General features: G+C 37.8%; 1 protein-coding gene across 6 annotated transcripts in view; it reads right to left on the bottom strand.

Moving 5' to 3' along the window:
• The window catches only part of EPC1 (enhancer of polycomb homolog 1), a 65173-nt gene that overhangs the window by 2651 nt on the left and 42507 nt on the right, over positions 1 to 20015 (bottom strand). For 3 of the 6 annotated variants that reach the window (XM_054273583.1, XM_054273584.1, XM_054273581.1), the window contains 12 exons: positions 19048 to 19193; positions 18756 to 18962; positions 18245 to 18393; positions 16775 to 16931; positions 15287 to 15460; positions 15086 to 15175; positions 14852 to 15000; positions 13417 to 13769; positions 1811 to 1929; positions 1643 to 1729; positions 861 to 1002; positions 377 to 743 (listed from right to left, as the gene is read on the bottom strand). In XM_054273583.1, coding sequence (XP_054129558.1) covers positions 377 to 743; positions 861 to 1002; positions 1643 to 1729; positions 1811 to 1929; positions 13417 to 13769; positions 14852 to 15000; positions 15086 to 15175; positions 15287 to 15460; positions 16775 to 16931; positions 18245 to 18393; positions 18756 to 18962; positions 19048 to 19193 — 2140 coding nt within the window. Of the gene's footprint in view, positions 1 to 376; positions 744 to 860; positions 1003 to 1642; positions 1762 to 1810; positions 1930 to 7984; positions 8069 to 13416; positions 13770 to 14851; positions 15001 to 15085; positions 15176 to 15286; positions 15461 to 16774; positions 16932 to 18244; positions 18394 to 18755; positions 18963 to 19047; positions 19194 to 20015 lie in introns of those variants that run through there. The other 3 variants (XM_054273586.1, XM_054273582.1, XM_054273585.1) reach the window with 3 other exon arrangements.

The following is a 20015-nucleotide window of genomic DNA, read 5'->3' as shown; positions in this document are numbered from 1 at the left end:
TTCAAATCACAGGAACACCCTTGAACACAGCTGGACCAATTCTATCCTATGCTCATTCCTGGCAGGCTTACTTTAGAAGAACAGACTCGTATTTAGAGTAGTTCAGCCTTCACACAGAACATAAAAACCAACAGCTCAACTCAACAGTGGAGATTTTTTATTTGCCACAGTACTGTAACATCATCAATTTCTCTTTTGAGCTAAACCTAATTTTTCAGCTGGTGACTAGCAGAAAAGCTTGGAAAACTTACCAATGTAAAAGTCTATTTATTCTTGGATTCCTCCCCAGGTATCCCTTTCTGACCACCATTACGCACCTTAATTTAAAGCCAGATATCTAATATTGGGAAAACATGAGCAGATCTAAAACCCCTACCTTGGTACTGCATCCACAGAGGACGAAGCTGGAACCTTGGGCACCTGACAATTTGTTGCTGCAGCCAGCTTTAAGGCAGATGATGGAACAGCACTTAAAGTCCTAGGTATATGCCGTGCATTGAGCGTGGTGATAGAGTTTACAGTGGCAACTGATGAGGGTACAGTTAATCGAATGTTGTTCCCAATCAGAACCTGAGTTGTTGCGGAATTGGCAGCAGTCACTTGGTGACTCAGTGCACTGTGGGAACTTGAAGTCTGCGTTATATTTGAAGGCTGTAACAAGGCTGAACCTGCTGTTGACGATGAACTTGTATGGACAAGTGCTGTAGGTGTAGTACTACTGAGGTGTAAGCCCTTGTACACTCCTGCAACAGAAAAAAAATGTCGGTAAGGTCGTTTTTCAGAAAACACCCAACTCCAAACAGATGTGTCTTCACTGCAAAAATCAACATTCAATCAAATTCTGTCAAACAGTTGCATACCTGAGGCCTGAAGAATGCCATTCACCCCAATTCCAAGCACCACATCATCCTTCATTTTGAATCCCATCAGCTGTTCTGATGTAACCAAAGCTGAAGCAGCAAATTGAGCACTAACAGAATCCAGTGTCTTGGAAACAAAACCCTAAAAAGAAAAATGGTGGCAAATGTATGTGATTGATGCTTCTAAACTGTCAGTACTCTCCCCATTTTAAAGCTACACAAAACCTAGTAAAACAAACATCAATACACCATAAAATCTGTGGACCAGTCATTCTCTCAGATCAAATCATCAGCATTTGGCAAAGCTGGTTAAAGTCTCAACTGTGATTTTATTGTATTACCATGCACTTTCAGCTCTGTTAAAACAACCACGATGATATTCCCACAACTATCCAAAACACTGAGAGCTGATTTCTGAAGTTTTATGTAACAACACTGTTTCACAGATCAACCTGTTTTCATGAAACTCCAAACTCAATTCAGCAACTTGGAGGTTCAGATTGCAAACAACTTCTGAACTCTTTCATGTGTACATCACCACTGTAATCTCCCTACATATTTATGAATATTAGACACTTTCACAGCTGTATGAGGAGGACGTATGTATTAGTTTTATTTAACTAAAATGCTGCTCTGAAAATCCCCCAATGACAAGAGGATGATGATACGGCTGGAGATTTCTGCAATTCATATTTCTATGGCTTTGAAAATTTCATTATTTGACTGATCCATCTTTTTTTTTTTTGTTAAGAGGGAGCAGAGGCAACGCCTGCCACACTCACCTGCAGTGTCCCTTCTAAACACTTTACAGAATGGCTATGATGTAGATTCAGGCGAAAGCCACTTTCCTGTTGGTTAGTTTCAAGGTTCTATGGCAACAGTTGACAATTAGAGATGAACCCTGGTGGGAAACAATGAGGGATAAATCATAGCACAGACAAATCCCTCACCTGTGATGTGTTGGCAGAGGAATTACTATTTGCTTGCTGTTGATGAATTTGTGCAAGCTGCTGTTTCTGCATTAGTGCCAGTTGCTGTTGATGTTGCTGGTATTGTTCGGCTGTAAATGCTGAACAAAATATAAAACGAGAAAATACTGTATCAAAATATGTAGGAGTTGTGTATATAAACACATCTACTTTATAAACCTAAACCCCCACCCCCAAAAACTACCACAACAAGTTCCTAAGAGCCTTAATGCACCTTTATGTCAAAAAGGCTGACATCTTCCTAGAAATTTTTGTCCAAACAGCCTCTCTTTTTGTTTGTTTAGTATATAGGCTTTAACTGAGTTTAGCTCATGATACTAAAAAGGGAGAGGGAGAAAGGAACCAAAATGCAAACAGCTCCACCAAAAACTCCTTAAAAAGAGATTAGAAAGAATGATTAAGTAGAAATGGCATCACTGTTTTCACCTTGTGAAACTACAGTATCAGCATTATTAGTGAAATAGGTTTATATGCCAAACTTGGCAACTATGCCCCTCACTGACAGCATTCTGAAGGCAGCAAGGGCCTACAACTAAGATTTATGTTTCAATTGAAAACATTAAGTTGGGCATGCCAACAACTGGGCAGGCTACTGCTGTACAGTACCTTTTTTGTTTGTAGCTGCACATGTACAAGTAACTCCATCAACACCAAATTTCACAGAACTATATCCCTTTCTCTAAAATCTTTGAAAGGTGACTCAGTGCATCACAAGTCAGGCAGAATTTTATCCATTTAACCCACAGGTATAAAACTGACAAAGCATAATTCATACAGATTGACAAGGGATGCCCAATGGTGCAGCAGAATCATTGCTTGCACTGAAGTTAGTAATTTTTTGTTTTAGTTTACATTTCCAAAACAAAATGCAGTCTCAGTTTTCAATTTACAAACTGAATCAAGGTTAGAGTTTGAATGCCCCTGCAGAAGATACACTTTTCAGATTTTCCTTCAATTTTATATTCAGATTGTTCCCAAACATGTGCTGTAAATAGTACTCATACTTCAAGAATGCACTGGAAGTCACATTTTTGGAGAAGTTCACTACTGCTTGGCAACAAATTACTATCACACTTAAGTCCTGTTCAAAAACTGAAATTTTTAAGAATCTTTTGTTAATCTACTCCTTCAGGCTTGCTTGCCTGAAGAAAAAACATTTACATCAAAACCATAATAATGTCCTGCTTCTGCATACAACAGGATTGTGAAGAACAATTATACCTCATGTATAAACTTGAATAACAAGTCATACAAATGGCTGCAATATTTGGAAACATCAGAGCACACACTGCTGAGCATGCATTTTCCTGGTGTATTTGTCTTTTTCTAGTGTTCAAATTATTTCTAATAAGTAATAGAAATTGCACTGAAATTATGACCAGCAGTTTCCTATTTGGACACTTGAAGCTATAAAATTTTACTCAGCTGTTACATTCACATTACCTTTTCTCATAAGTAACATCTTTGAGCAAGTAAGGATGTAGCACTTATTTATATTGCCACAAGCAACAAATAACTTACAATTACTTCTACAGTTCAGTAACATTTCAATATTTTAAAATTATTCCTAGGAGAATATCTTAAAAGTAGCAACCTCACTCATAAATGTCCTTAAAAAAACCCAAACCAAACAAATAAAATTTACAAGTCCTTTAGATTCTTTTTTAAGCTGCCATCCAACATAAATTAGAGCAAGAAAGCTTTAGCACACAAAGATTACCAGGCAGAAACCTGAGCAGCAGTAACAGAGGGAGGAAAATGGATATACTGTTCTGGAACTGAGAGATAGATATTGTTTTTTCAAACCCTAAAATTTAGAATCAGCATACATTTAGCCAACATAGTGCCAGTGACACTGCAGGTTCCATTTATTTACTTATGGTAGGATTTCTCAGGGTGTCCTGTGCAGGGACAGGAGTTGGAGGACTTGATGGTACTGATGGGTCCCTTCCAACTCAGTAGATTCTATGAACCAAGGTATTTTATTCTGTGGTATAGCACTGTAAATATATTGCTTAGGAATAGATTGCTTAAGTGATGTAAACAAAGACAACCTACAGAATGACAAAGAAGAAAAGGGCAAAAAAGGATATGCTGTGCCACCATCTTGAACTATGATTAAAACTTCCACCATCATAATCACCTTGTGCCTATTTAAGTGCAAGTAGTAGTTCATTTCAGTTTTCAGTCCTAAGTATATTTAAGATTCTAGCTATAAAACAGAGCTGAGATAAACACCTGTGTTGGGTTAACAACCTCCAAAGTACTGCTTTCTTTTGCAACAGCAGCAAAGGAAACTTATGGAGATGAGCTGTGTTTGTTTAGGAAAGACTATGCTAAATAATAGCTGGAAGCACTCTATTTTTTCCAGAAGTGACATTTTGAAAAGCTCTTATTTTTGAAATTGTACATCAGTTATTTTCTTTTTAACAGCCTGGGACTCTTAGAGCTGTATGCATCTCACCACTTTGAAAAGTTGTACAGCTGTCAAAGGAAACAAGTGACAGAAGAACTCTACTACCACCATCATGCTCATCTATATTCCAACTGCTCCTCCTCCATTTAAAAACAGTACCTGGAAAATACACTCAAGAACAACTAATTTCAGGTTTTTCAATTTAGGTTAAACACTCAGCAATGTTTTTGTTGCTTCCCTTATCAAAACCAAAACTCTAACAGACATTTCAAAGTATTATTTACAACAATATCAGGGGTTTATTATGAAATTCAGAATCAGTTGCATCTGGTTTAGAAAGGCAATACTGCTCAGAAATGGCTGCTGCAATCTACAGCCTTCTAAAATATAGACAGAGATGCTAATGTACCAGAACAGGTTATAGATTGCTATTGCATAAGCCAGGTCTTCCCTCTCCATGCTAAAGAAACACTACACTGAAGGTTTTAATGAGAACATTGCTACTACTCTGAACTATCCAAATCACAATTTCTTCTGAAGACCTATAAACTAGAACAGCATTACTTTATTCCTCTTCTGTTAAAGGCCATCATGTATTTTGTTTACACTACCACTGGGTTTGCTCCCCTCCTGCTCTCAGACTACAGCCCATATTACATTTCAGTTGAAAAAATAAACACACTGATTGTGAGATATAAATTGCTTCTGAAAATGTAAAAACCCATTTGTATGTACTTTACATGAAAGCACTTCCATTTATTTAACCTTACATGTTCATTTCCTGTGGCACCCCAGTGTGACTGGAATTGGGGAAATCACATATGCTCAGCACAAAGTCACAGGTGTACTGACTGCACCTCTACATCTGCAGGTACAAGCCTGAGCTTCTCAAAGAACAAGTCTAAGTTCAGCTGTCTTTTTCTTAAAGAAACAATTCAAACAGAATGTGCTGCTGCACAAAAAACATGCTATTAGCTTGTTATGTGGCTTGCAGAGAATACTTTCTGCTTGCATGCAATGAAGCATTGGCACTCATCCAGTTGCATCAAACTCATCAGTTAATCTAAAAAAAACCCAAAAAAACCAGTGAGTATCCATAAAAAGCTTCTTCCAAAAGCTTTATTCTCTCTTCTCATTTTTGTTATAAAAAAGAGAAGGGTTTTCAGCTGTCTCCTTTCATGTATGTCAAAAGAAAAATAGCACATGTAGAAGAAGAAGGAAAAATGAATGTCAATGTCTTTTTGTCATACAGGGTTCTTTATCTGCCTGGAAAAAAATGAGCAGGCAAGGAGCCAGCCCAGACCTTTTCTGAACACTTAAATCAGTAACCACATTTCTGGTAACTCAGGAGAGTACTGATACACTACACAGAGTTACAGATTCCTGACATTACTGGAGACCTTCAAGGCTTTAAATAACATTAGTAAAGCAACAGAAAGCCACATAACAGCTTGAAGTTTAAAAAGGGAATAAAACAAAACAAGGTTTATAGATGACACATGAGATCTTAAGACAGGCCCTTGCTTCAGCAGCCCCAAACAAGGATGCAGTGCTTACAGACCCTTCTCAAACAGCATGCTCCAACCCCAGTGGTCATGGTTCCATCACACAGTAATGACCATCTTATAGTGCAGGATTTACCTAATTAAACAGTGATGAAACACCCAGTTTCATCCACTACATAGAATCACTACACAGTGAGGGGCAAAGGGGGAATTCTCAACCATCACTACTAATAAACAATAAATAAGAATTTAACCATTTCAGAATCTCTCAACTATCTTTCACAGCCAACAGCTGTATCTTGCCACAAAACTTATACATACTTTCCAAGACATCTTCAGTAATTTATGCAAGTCACTTGACTCTTAAGCTAACCTAGTCCAACTCCTTTTCTAACCTTAAACATGAGGAACTTTTAAGCACAACTCTGCCTGAAGTTATTCACATCTCAAGATGGTTACCAGAAGATGAGCAACTCTTTACCAAGAGACTTAGCTATACAAATGCTTGTTTCTTTGCAGCACACTATATCAAGTGGTAACATCTCAGTTGAGACAACCTTCAGATCTGAAGTCAGTACATGATGTTATGCTGTTATCCTCTTCATTTAACAGCTTGGGACAGCACACACACAAATATTCTGCAACTGCATTGGTGCTGTACTTTAGCAGCAAGGAAATGTTTTTGGGCTTACAGATCAGAAAAGGAATGGAAGGTAGAAGAAAAAACTTCAGGAGTTTTCAGCTTTGAGCATAAGGAATGAAACCCTCTACATTACTGATACTGACTGACAGGATAAATGACTCAGTATCTCCTCAGTGACAGCTACAAATCCTGTTTTATTACAAAGTGAGCTATTTCACACTGCACTATGAATGTGTTTTTCTATAATCACTTCTGTGAGTATCTGTACTCCCTGGGATAATGACATATCTATTTTTTGCTTGAACTAAGCCACTGAATATAATTTTTCAATTGCATGATTCTGTTTACATATCAACCAAATTCTATGGGATGGTGATACTCAGCAGCTATTGCTTTTCAGAGCACAGAGTAACAGTGATACTGTCAATGGACTTTCCAAAGATCCACAGTTTGCAGCAGTTTTACACTGCAATATAAATATTCTGACAGTGCTCACTGATTGTACCACAGCATTTAACAAGTACTAGCCTTACAATGCTGGAGCTTACATACAGCTTCTCTGAAAGCTCAAGCTCTTCTCAGAAGTGGCCAAAGCCAGTGACAAGTGAGGGTCTGTGGGGGGCTGGCTGTGCCATCTGTATCAACAGATGGGCCTTTGTACAATCTACAGCCACAGCTTCTGCTCCCGACTACTGCTGCAAGTTTTACTGGGAGGTCACTCACTTGTTACTTTGCTTCCCTCAAGAAGGAAAATACAGACTCTAAGTTGACAACAATAACCAGTTTCCTAAAAAACCCAGGGAGCATACCCCAGAAAGCAGAAAATCCATGTGTAACTTCCTGGTCCCTCTACTGGCATTCTTTTCCATTTCTGGAATGGAAGATGCTCACTAGATTTGCCAGGCAAACTGAGCAAGCTTTGAGGAGTAAACACAATGACCTAGCCAGGTAAGCTTTTTTCTTCTCTAATAAAGTTTTAAAAACTTTTAAAACTGAGAGACTCAAACAGCATAATTAAAACTTTTGACAAATGTTTCAGTCCTGCTAAACATCTTAAGAATTAGATACTTAAATTACAGTAGTTTAAAAGCTGTTTCATAACAAGTTAAGTAACTGTTCTCAAGGGCAGAAATTACATTTCAGTGGGAAAACTGAAACATTAAGACTACATTAGGTTCAAAAACTTCTCTAATCCCTTTATAGAATACTAGGTTCCATGATCCTTCCAGGGGAGGTGAAAACCATTAAAAAGTTTTCATCATACAAAGTTCACTTAACTAAAGCTTCCAAACTTTTTCAGAAATTCAATAAACTAGAGAACTGGTAAAGTGTGTGGAAAGATGATATATCATGTTACAATGTCTTCTTAAGGGAAATACATACAGCAGGGATGTGATGCTCTCAGAAGACACCAGTTAGTGGTTACTAATGCCAAAGTGCATGCAAAGCAAACACCAACCACAAAGCTAAGTAATCCAGAACATCACATTTTTAAATCTCTGTCTTATGAGAGATGTTATCTGGCTTACACTGCCTGGTTAAAGATTTTCTACTGTATAGCAAATTCTCACCAGTGAATTCAGAAGATTGGAGAGACTTAGAGCCATCAGTGTGATTTAGTATTTGATGCACCAGGCTCAAAGATGTTTCACTTTCTGAAAAGAAGTTCAAGACTGGTTTTACTTAAACATGGCATTATTGCACACTATGAGTACATGAATCATTTTGCCCTTGATTATTACTACAACAGCTTTTTATTTCAGCCCAACAGAACTGAAGTGTGAAACTCCTAACATCAGAACTGGACAAATTATAAACTAGATATAATATCTATGTATGCACTCCCTACTTGCAGAGGACAGACAGAAAATAATTAATAAGGATTTTTTACTAGCCATTGAATGAAAACTAGAAACCTTCCTATGGACTTTTATTGGTCTGCTCATTGTCCTTAAAATGAGTTTGCACTAAAATGTCCCGTGCTAGTTATTAGGGTACACACAGTTTACTGCAGTTACAAATGTGACCACCCTTGCATGGGATGCAAAGTGTAACAGCTCCACAAGCCCAGAGATCAAATTTGGAGCAAAGTTTTACTCCAACTGAATTGAGTGAGAAGATCTAGTAAGACTACAAAGTCTTGAAGTATCTGGAAGGGCTCAAGTGTTTTAAAAAGTACCAACTCTTCCTCATCCACAGTCACATTTCCCAGACTAAAGAAGCTTTTTATATTTACTCCTTCAAACTAAGTTTAGGATGGGCTATCAAGATCTGTTACTCTTGAGGCCATTGCTTTTCAACTAGGATCTCAACAGCTCAGTCACAGATGGGCCAAGACTACTAAATTCCAAAGATAACTGGAAGTGGCCATTACAAATTTCAGTATTTTTCATCACCAAGTTTATCCTGTTATGTGAAAGAAGCATTTCAAAAAAGGGAAAGTAGTGATACAGAGCACTACTGAGAATACTACAGATGCAAGTGTCAAATAAAAACATCTAAACACAGCCAGTGATGGCATGAAAGCCATGGACAAGTCCTTCCTACAAGGAACTGCCACAAGGACTGAGAAGCTTCATCCTGTTTCTTTCTGGGAAAACCTTATCTAAAACCTGGCATCAGGTATAACACCTTAATGACAACAGAAAAACAGTATAGAATCAGAGTGGTTTGGGTAGGAAGGGACCTTAAAGATCATCCAGTTCCAAACCCTCTGCCATGGGGAAGGACACTTTCCCCTACAGCAGGTTCCAAGGCCCATCCAACCTGGCCTTGAACACTTCCAGGGATGATGGGGCTTCCACAACTTCTCTGGGCAACCCATTCCAGTACCTCAGCATCCTCACAGTAAAGCATTTCTTTCTAAGAATTTCTTCTAATCTAAACCTACTCTCTTCCAGTTTTAATCAATTCCCCCTTGCCCTGTCACTACATGCTCTTGTAAAGAAGTCCCTCTCCATCATTCTTGTGGGCTCCTTTCAGATACTGGAAGGTCCCAACTAGGTCACCCCAAAGCTTTCTGCTCTCTTCAGGCTGAACAAGTACAGATCCATCAGCCAACATGACATATTTGGGAAATGGAAGCACAGCTCACTACCCTGCTAGATCTCCAAGCATGCAAAACTGCTTTTAAAAAGCAGATTAAGAGGTCCAAAAAAAGCATGTAAGTTTACTGGGGAAAATGTTATTTCTATGGAATTCCCACAGCAGAAAACACAAAACCCAACAGTCTTCAGTAAGGCTTCTTCTCAAAGAGTGATTTCTCAACTCAGTTGAGCAGGCTTTAGTCAACTGTCAGCCTCTCAGTCCTGCCAGCTTTCAGACCCTGTTTTCAAAGTGAACCAGCTTCTGTGTGAAGAAGGCAGAAAGGAACAGAATGCAAGACTGCTGCCTGCTCCCAGTGCTCCAGTATTTCACTAGTGGCAGGTATCTCTGCTCTGCCTCCTAAACACAAGGCTGAAATGGAATGATACAAGTGTGCAGCTTTCAGTGTCTCTAACTTTTGTTTATGAGATCCAAGCATGTAAAAATGTGAATGCAGCATATTTAATACAAAGTCTCCAGCAGAGAGCAGTTTCTAAAGTGATGGAGGTCAAAGACTGCTATTTGCCTGGCAGAACCAAATCAATCACCAGGGGACACAAACTCTTCAGCTCAATAGTCACACCTACTGTACACTCCATCTCTGAGGATTATGCCTGAGAAACCTGACACTGCCAGCAATACAGGCTCCTTTACTGAAGTAATTCTGCTGCTAAACAAGTTAATTATCCACAAAAATAATGATTTGATGTTCTTGCTTCCTTTTTAGTGGTGCTCTGAATAACATGTGCTAAGACCTTTTAATCAGTTCTTCTCACAAGAGGGCAAAGGATACTTTTTCATAAGTAAGATCAGAAGGAACCACCCTCTACATAAGTGGTGCTACTTGGCCACTTGCTCCTGCTGCCCAAGTCTAGCCCTCAGCACACCACAAGTGTTCAGGTAACCTGTAAGGGATTTTGATACCCCTTCTCAGTTTACACACAAAACCTCAATGCAGCAACTTCCACAAATCTTTAATACTGAGTACTCTGAAAGCCAGAATCAGAATAAATTGCATTTCTTCAGGATCAAAGGCACTTCAAAATGTTTATAAAATGCCCAGCTCTGGGGAAACCTCTCTCTGATCTTCAGGATGAAAATCAAGGCTCCCTGTAGCCAGAGAAAATTCATTAACAGAAGACCTGAGATACCATCTCAACCTCATGGCCCTGCTGGCCATGTATAACAGACCCAAGGAAGGTATTTTCCATGTCAGCATCATGCACAGCAGAAAAAGCTCAAGACTTTCTTAGTAGGGAAACAAAAACCACTCATGTGATGGCACATAATAAACATGGCAACATGACCACCTCTGTCGGTCCCTACAGAATCCCAGGATGAACATCTTAAAAGTAACTAATAGAGTTTGACCACAACTTACAGTAGCAGTGAAAGGATAATATGACTTAAAAATACAATGTATCAATAGGTGTTTTCTGACAAAAGACCAATTGCCACCACAAAAACCTAAAAGGCAAAGAGAAACAAACCTAAAACATCCACACCCACAAACTCCCAGCTTCAAAAACAACTAAGAAAAAGCAACAGGGAAACCCTACAGGGTTGTAAGCTGCAATAGTAACCACTACAAAAACGTCAGCAGGGCTGTTAGATACCTGAGGTTCTTTACAGGACTGGCTACAGAAAGAACAATCACAGAACTCAGCAGCTGCAGCCCCCCTGACAGGCAGCTCTGAAGAAGTCAGACTCAGACATGAGAGGCTTGAACACACCTGTGATCTGTACAGACAATGTATCTCACAGCATCCTTTTAGAAAATGAAAAAAAACCCAAAAAACACTAAAACCACACTGGTACCAAGATGAAGCAAACTGTGCTCCTTACAAACACTTACACCTGAACAGGTGATCAACAGTACACCACACACACACAGCCTTATGTACACTCCAATGCCACAAGAATCACAATTAAGATTATAAATAATTATATGGATACAATCTACCTGGTTAGCAACAAATGACTATCCAAAGACTCTGGTAACCAACTAAAAGGATACCTATGAATTCAGACAGCTGTATTTTTTTATTGAACATTTAATTCCCTGTATCACCTCCTAGCAAAATTACGAAGCTAAACTCCACATTTGTACTTTGAAAAGCTTGGAATACCTAAATATTTTTCACAGAATTCCAAGCACAAATGAATGTATTATACCAGGCACTTACACTAGCATGTATTACTTTCCCACAGGCTTCAATATGCAATCACACAATTAAAACCTTCTCTGGGACTCATCAATATAAATAATTCCATTTAATTCCTAAATGATGTAGATAAATATCCTTACCATCTATTTCAGGGAAAAAACACTCTAAAAGGATGTGTGTGTGTTTATTTCTACAGACACACACACAGACATGAACTTTAAACTCCATCAGCTGATTTTTCAAGTCTACATGACTTCCAAATGTAAAGCACTGTCCATGAATACTTTGCACTGTATTTACAGTCTATTTAACACACACTGGTTTTGTTTTCCCTCTCCTCATCTGGCTACCATTTATCACAGTTCAGCCTGACCACCAGGCAGAGAATGCCCTCACTGACTTCTGGACTTGTTTTACTGATTCAAGCCAGTGAAAGAGCAGAATTTAAACACCAAAAGCCGTAGTAAGATCACAAACCATAAGAACCATCAGTTTTAGCCCTGGTACATTTCCAGCAAGAAGAATCATGAAAGAAGAAAGGGGCATGGGGGGGAAGGACCTACTTCTAGGCTAGCATGGAGAGGAGGCATGAAATAAAGCAGCAAACAACTGCTGCTCACTAACTCCACAAATGCAAGGAGAAAGAATTTTCAGGCAAAAGCCTCAAAACATGATAGAGGAGGGAAGGTATATAATATAGTGGCAAACAGAAGACTAAAGTTATCTGATAACCAGTGTAACAGTCTTTAAAGCAAATCACCAAAACAACCCACAACTTAGTTTATTAGGTATATGCATCTCTGCTCGCCACACTCCTACATTATCCAGGTTTTCTGTTTGATTTCCAAAGCCATAATTCAAAATGGCAAGGAAAATATGATTCTAGATACTCCTTACAAAACCATGGTGAACTTCTAAGATTGTTTTATATAAAAAATGATGTCACTTTAACCTTCTATAAAAAGATGACATTTACAGTAAGTAACTCATGAATTTTGATGAGTTGCTAAGTTCCATTCTAACCACGTAAATACCACTCTTCCAGTGAGAAGAAGTAAGAGTGATGCTATCCAATAGTGGTCCAATTAAAAACCACTAACACATCACATTTTTTCAGAGTCAGATCCTCACATCTGTAATTACGTTCTATAAGATGTAATCTGCCACTTGCTGACAAGATGTAGAGGTGATTAGTCCAAGAGTTTTGCTAAGCATAAGCAGATGTAGCAGTGAGGGTGGGCTAGATACTTCTTGGCTGGGAAATGGCATTAAAGTTCATTTAAGTTCAAGTAAGAATTCATAGCATGCTGGGACTCTAAATGCAAACATTTTACCTAAACATTTCCCATCACTGCCAGAAAAAATTTGGTACATAATATTTATATTAACATTGTACTAGAAAAAATTTGGTGCATAATATTTATATTAACATTTCAATTAATGTATTTTTAATTTCAAAAAATCCAAATATTCAGTGAACTTAAACCCTACACAATACTGTTGTTTCAACTTTTATGTTTCGACAATTGTAATTACATACCATTGTAGCATTTGTATAAATCTCAGATGCAGTACACTACTGTTAGCAAAAAATGCAAATAAATTCAATGCAGCAAAAAGAGATACACTTGAAGATAGGCTGTAACCATCAAAATAGACCACAATGTAAAATATGGATGACCTAATGATATTCTGGATTTTCTGACATATGTTTAAAACTTCTAGAAGCAAGTTTGTTAAAACAGACATACCAATATGTGCTGAACCACTGCTACTTTTACTTTGTATAGAGGTACTGCATGTCTGGGTCCCGGGTTGTGCTGTGCCTGTTCGATTTAAACCCCTGCATAATTTCCTACAGGAGAGTTCATCATTGTCACTGTCATGTAGGGATGGTGTCCGAGGCCTAAAATGCCGCCATCTACATGATTTGATATTGACTAGTATCTGACTGAGGTCTTTCGAGAAAGATTTGTCCGAGGTATTTGTTTCTGAGGTATTGGCAAATTGACTGATTGAAGAGTGTTGCGATGAGGAAAAGCTTTCCCAATCCAGGTGATGAAATGCACTATCGCAGTCCGAATGCGCTCTGTCCAGTAGCACCCTAGAACCGAACAAAGCACAATTAATCAGCAGCAAGGAAACACCAAGGAAGCTGTTGGTTTGACATGTGTGCTTGTGGATGATTAAAGGATAAAAGCTAGACTAAAGTATTGTAGAACAAGCCAACACACACATACACACTCCCCTGACACAATGCATGACCACCTCTTATTTCACAGTAAGTATTTAGGTATTTATTTAAGTATACTCTAGCTTCTACTGTCTGAAGCAGAGCTGAAGTACATCATCACATTTTTATTAAGGACATTTCAACAGCACAGAATTAAAAAGACTTAGAGAATAACACTGCTTAAGTAAAAAGTAATTAATATGTCCCCTAAAGTAACTTCATTTCCAAAGTCTTACTCTCATATATACTAACTATACCTACAACCATCCCAAACAGTAGGGATGTTACACATGAACATCCAAATCCCCTTGGAAACCACCCAGTAAGAGCCAACTGATTGGCCAAGCTGGCTTACTAATAATATGTGAAGAGGTGCTAAGCATAAATTTGAAGTGCAAATCACATGCTTACTTTTAATAAAAATTTAATACAAATGCACTATTTTTTCAAAGACATCACATACTTACACACTCAACCATTTATAAATTGTTTTCAGTAAAGATTGTTAAAAGTAAAATTCCTGAATAGGTAATTATTTTATATTTTTCACAATGTTTGAAACAGTTATTATGATTTCTAAGCATCTCTCTCAAAATAATCCAATACTGCCTAAACTCTGAAAAGCATTTTTTGCAAAATACAGTTTTTGGTATCTTGAAATACTACTATTTGAGGATAGCTATGCAAGCAATTTAAAGACAAACCAATCACAACTGAAGATATACATGCATTTTCATGCCAAAAATGGGATGAAAGCAATAGAAAATCCTAAGAACTATTTATAAAACATTACCAAAATAGCTTCCACTAGTGCAAAACAAAAACTGCGAGATTAGCAAGCTAATCTCGCTTTGATGGCTCCAATTTTTGGGTCTTTTTTAGACTTTTTCTTCTTTGCATCTTACTGATTTAATTTTTTTTAAAAAAATCAGCAACAATTACACAGCACTTACCTTCCACCACGGCCAACCCGTCTCCGTGCAAACCCAATACACCTCTGGGGGACAGTGAGGGTGGTTAAGCAGTATCTGTAACGCACATCTCCTAATCTTCCCTCCTTGGGGCTACTCCACGGCCAGTTGCCAGGTTGGTCTAAATGAGGCTTAAAAGAATTTTAAACAATTAAACACAAGATGTTTTCACACAGTGACACTCTGTCTTGCAATGCACAAGGAAATTCTACTTACAGCATAGTACTGACAGCCTGCTTTCCTACGGAAGGCGAAAGGACCATCGGGATCATTTTCTTCCTCAGCCTCCGAAGAACCAGACAAAACCTTTGGAGAAAGGATGAGGTGAGAGTGGTGTATGAGGACAGGTATTTGAAAATTCCTGATTTTTACTTCTACTCTTTCCCAAAGAGCAGCACAAAACACTAGAGGTCCTACCTGGGAAAGAGGTTCATCATCTGAGCTAGGAAAATCATACTGATTCAGATCTTTAGCATTAAAGACTGGCAGTGCAGCAGGACTTGTCTGTTGAGGAGCAGCAGCGGACGAAGGTAAGACTTTTGGCTTCTTCTCATACTTTCTTTTGGGTCTAATAACATCAGGTTTATCTTGCTGCAAGGAAAATGAAAGCAGTGTAAAATTACACACAGAAGAAAATTATATTAAAACAGGAGTTTACTAAACTCCTGTGTAAGCAAGCTAATGACATGAACTTAACTCTCTACCATGTTCCCAATAAAACATGCAGTCATTTCAGAGTGTCTGAATTTCATTTCCAGTAACTGAAACACTGAACAGACAATGTGGAATCAAGCACTGTTTGCTCAATCTGTGGTAGGTAACTCACTAGCAGTTAAGGTAACAGTACTACTTTGGAGGAGACCAAAATATGTATCATGATCTCTATGGGGCACCTTTTTTATTTCCTAGTATTTTTAATTGGTAGCCATTTATGTAGCGTCAGGGTATTACTAAGTACCAAGCAATGCTCTGAAGGCAAAAAACTTCTCAAAGATTTTCAAAGACTTCTCAAAGATATTTATAATATTGCAAAAATCTCTAAAAATTAAACACATTTGCCCATACTATGCAGAGTCAAATTTAAGAGTATTTCCCAAGTTTCCAAGCTGTGAGACACTGCACGGATCCAAAATCACTGATAAGCAAGTACACACCAGCAATCACAAGGACAATGCTTTACTACCAATGGAAGAATTCACTGATTAAAGCCACCTTGTCAAATTCAGAACAGCCTCTGAATATTCTTTAGTTACAAGTTGCCTTGGTTTAAAATTCAAATTATACCTCAGCCTTTATCCTGTGTCACCTGACCTATTTAACATGCTCAGCTGTTCGCACTGTAGCTATGGTTTGTATGACACAAAATTAAAGCCTGCAGGGAGAAAAGTACTTGTCAGCCGTCTAAATCAAATAAGATTATTTGATACTTTACTTAAATATTAAACCAAAGATATACAGCAGGGGGAGAATTATCAATGGATCATATTTCAGAAACAAAACAAACCCTAGCCCTCTGTATTAAATTAACGATATAGCTTAGAACAATACATGGTATTCACATCGTTAGTTCTATCTTCATACAATGCCTAGTTATAATAAATACAGTTTTGTTCAGGACATCCCAGCTTTATGGACAGTAGTATGTTTCCATCTTCCTGAATAAGAACACAATTGCATGTGTCCTTTTATCTGTAGTTTGTCTGTACTTCCTTTATTTCTATCTTGAGGAATGCTGGTAATCTGTTATCCCTAAAACTCCAACAGAACAAAGCCATTTTATTTCACTTGCAGGCTTTGCTTCCCTATTGTCAGCTCTAAAAAGCTTCCTCCCTCCTCCAATCCAAAAATGGTGTATTTTGTACACTTCACAGCACAAACAGTACCTCTGTTATTGACATGACTTACTTTGACTTTATATTCTTTCAGTTCCATAGCTTCTTGGTGTTTATAAGAACTGCTGTTAGTCACAGGAATAATGGGAATAGCATAGGTGGGTTTCAGCGGCTGCCGCTGTGCCATGACTTCAGACATGATCTCTCCACTGTAGTCACCCAAATTATACCTGAAATCAGAATAAATTTTATTTGTTGGAGTACAATATCCATCTGGTAAAAAATTGAGAAAAACAAATTAATACTTGCAACTTGGGGTAAAAGGAATATCCAGTATATCAGCAATAAGTGCAAAAAGTATTATTCCAGAGATGGAGATGAATAACACAGCAAATTCACTGCAGTGAATAATGCAGACAGAAAAAAGGACAACTACTCCGTAAAGCATCTCCAAAAGGTAACACTGTAAAGAAAAGGAGAGGGTTACCCACCCCTTTTCTTGGGGACTGGTACCATTCAAAGAATTTATCACTCAGGAAGTTTTAACAGTGAAACAGAATGCCTTATTCATGAATCCTCCTTCTGTGTTATAGAGTACTTTCAATAAGCAGATCCATGAAACATTACATTTCAAGTCCTGTGAGAAATGCTGAGTTGAAATACAGTTCTCTACTCCAAGGGAGGGATTTGAGTCTTTGCTCTATTCAACAGCTTATTTCCTTTAAAAAGCAACTGGAAAAATCCTCCTGATTTCTTTCCCCTCTATTTCTGTCGAAAATGCTCAGGGCTTAAAAGAAGTGCCCTGATAGAGCCAATTGAGCTTGTCTCCCCAAAAACCCAGACTATGAAGTCAGTTCTGCAGTTTTAAGGTACTCACTTGAAACATTTGCTTTCAAGCATGGACACTTTAGGCTAGAAAAGTCTATTCAGATTCTAAGTATCAACCTAAAGGACAACTCCACACTACAACTGTGATCCTCAGTCAACTGGGAAAGCAACACTTGGCAGAGCATTTGGCCCACAACACAGACAATCAACAGGATGGCAAAAGAAAAACTAGCTGGAGATGACTCTCACATTTAATGCTGCATGAAATGCTTGTTTTCCTCAAGAGGGTATAAGACCAAGCTTTTTTCACAAAGAACAGAGATCATTAAATCCAAGAAGAATGGTATTGATTGAAACTGGCCTTAAAAATAGCTGGGATTTCCATAATCTATATACTTAACACACAATTTCAAATGACTTTGCTTGAAACTATGATCTCTCTTCTGGTATAATATACAGAGTAGATACCTAAGTTTGACAGTATCTACACATGTAATAAAACAATGTAGCTTAATTTGACAATACCCCTCTCTTTAATAAGCAACTTCCTAATGTTTTATTTTTTCTCCACAGGCAAATATGAATATGCTATCCTGTAAATGTGAAACAGAGTGTGAACTTATTTTTAAAATCTCCCACTGTTCAAATATTCAAATATATCCAACTATAAAGTAGTTTCCAAAGCTTTCTGCAGCAAATTTTCAATTAACATTACCTCTTTTCCATAATTTCCAGTGTTAAATGCAGCAACTCTCTCTTGCTTTTTTCCCTCCTTTTTATCATCTCCAGGATGGTTACTGCACGACTCAGATCTCGACGCAGCTTCAGCATCTTCTCATAAGAAGCTTCATCATTTTTCCGATTCTGCAGATACATAAAACACGTGTTTCCCCACATCATTCAAGTTAAATAATCTGAATTAAAGTAAGTTATATTTAGGTACATTAAAAAGTCACATGTTAAACCAAAGAGAAGCATGTGCATGTTATCAATGATACACAGCTTGCCAATGCCCTAAGTAGGTTTAACAGCAAATTTAGTGAAAAAGTGAATATAAACTTTCATTCAATAGTGCAACTAAAACTGTTTTATGTTTTTTACCCTTGCAAATTAAAAACAGAACATTTAATTTTTTATTATGTTGTAATTTTTTTCTTTAAATAAGCAACTTCTGGAAAGAGGGAGAATGAAAAGAAAAAAGCTGAGGGAGGCACTGATACACTTACTTTTCGTGTCTGCATCTTTTCCGTTCGTCTTCTAAAAGCAACGTAAGGGTCATTTGTGCTGGAGCCATCGCGTTTTTCCTGCTTCACTGCTGGAATAAGTGAAGGACCTCGACAATTTTTCCTCTTTTTAATCCAGTACTCGTATACTTCTCTGATCAATTCGTCATCTTCCTTCAGCAACAGCTTGGCCTCTTGCAGGCTGACTGGCTAAATGTAAAACCCAGCATGTCACTTTGACACAGTAATACATAGAGCGTGTATTTCAAATTCTTTATTCAAAGTACCGTTGTACCTGCTGCCCGCTGCCCTTTTCTAGTCTGTCTATCATCTCCTCAAACTGCAAAGGAGAGATGTCCATTCTTTTCTTCAACTTATTCACAAAGATCTCATCTTCCGAATCCATGTCATAATCTGGCTGCTCAGCATCCAAACTAAAAGCTAAACGATACAATAAAAGTTAAAGTTAGTTTTATTACAAAAATGAATTGTTCTAATAGTGCCCACAGCACACACTTCTCAAGAGAAAACCAAAATTATTTGTTTGAATGTTGTAATAATGCTACTTCCACATGGATGTAAACATTGAGGTTTTTTCCTTGAAAAAAAACTACCCTGTTAAAAATTAGGCATAGAAGTTCACATCAACTTATTATAGTTTTGTTAACCAATGAAAACTTATTAGTGGTCAAACCAACTAACAGCTTACTGCCTCACTGCTTCAGTAAGACATTTTTAGATTCATTAAAATCCTCAATGCTGCCAAGCATTCTGGAGTTTTATGTATTGTACAATCAGCAGTTCAGATTTCAGCCCAAACACACATCAAAGGTACTCCTAGCAAAGCATGTGCAGCCTGTACTACAATGATCTTAAGATATCCCCACCAGTGATTTTTGTGATGTAGATGAGTCAGACTACACTGGCCCAGCATGATCTACCCTAGGTAGCAAAGTATCTCCAAATACAAGTAATGTCTTGCAGAATGCAAACAACTGTTTGCAATGGTATCCTACAAAAATGCATCACTGCACTTGAAACGTGACTCTCTGGTTCTCATGCCTCATTCAAATTGCTGTGGCTGGTAAGAGACACAAATTTCTTTCCGAGTGTGCACACGTGAAAACACAGATCCATTTTTAATAAACAAATAGGTAGAACACAGTTCAGCTTAAAATTGACAATTCCAGCTGTTAGAACAGCCAGATAAGGAAAATAAGAATGAAAAGCACAACCTTAATATCAGCATGGAAGACTGCTAGC

Source organism: Melozone crissalis, unplaced genomic scaffold (genome assembly GCF_028551555.1).
Source record: "Melozone crissalis strain CALT ecotype California unplaced genomic scaffold, PUWL_Pcris_2 ptg000016l_1, whole genome shotgun sequence".
In the NCBI taxonomy this organism is placed as follows: domain Eukaryota; kingdom Metazoa; phylum Chordata; class Aves; order Passeriformes; family Passerellidae; genus Melozone; species Melozone crissalis.
Note: the sequence above shows the minus strand (reverse complement) of the source record. Positions and strands in the feature narration are given on the sequence as shown.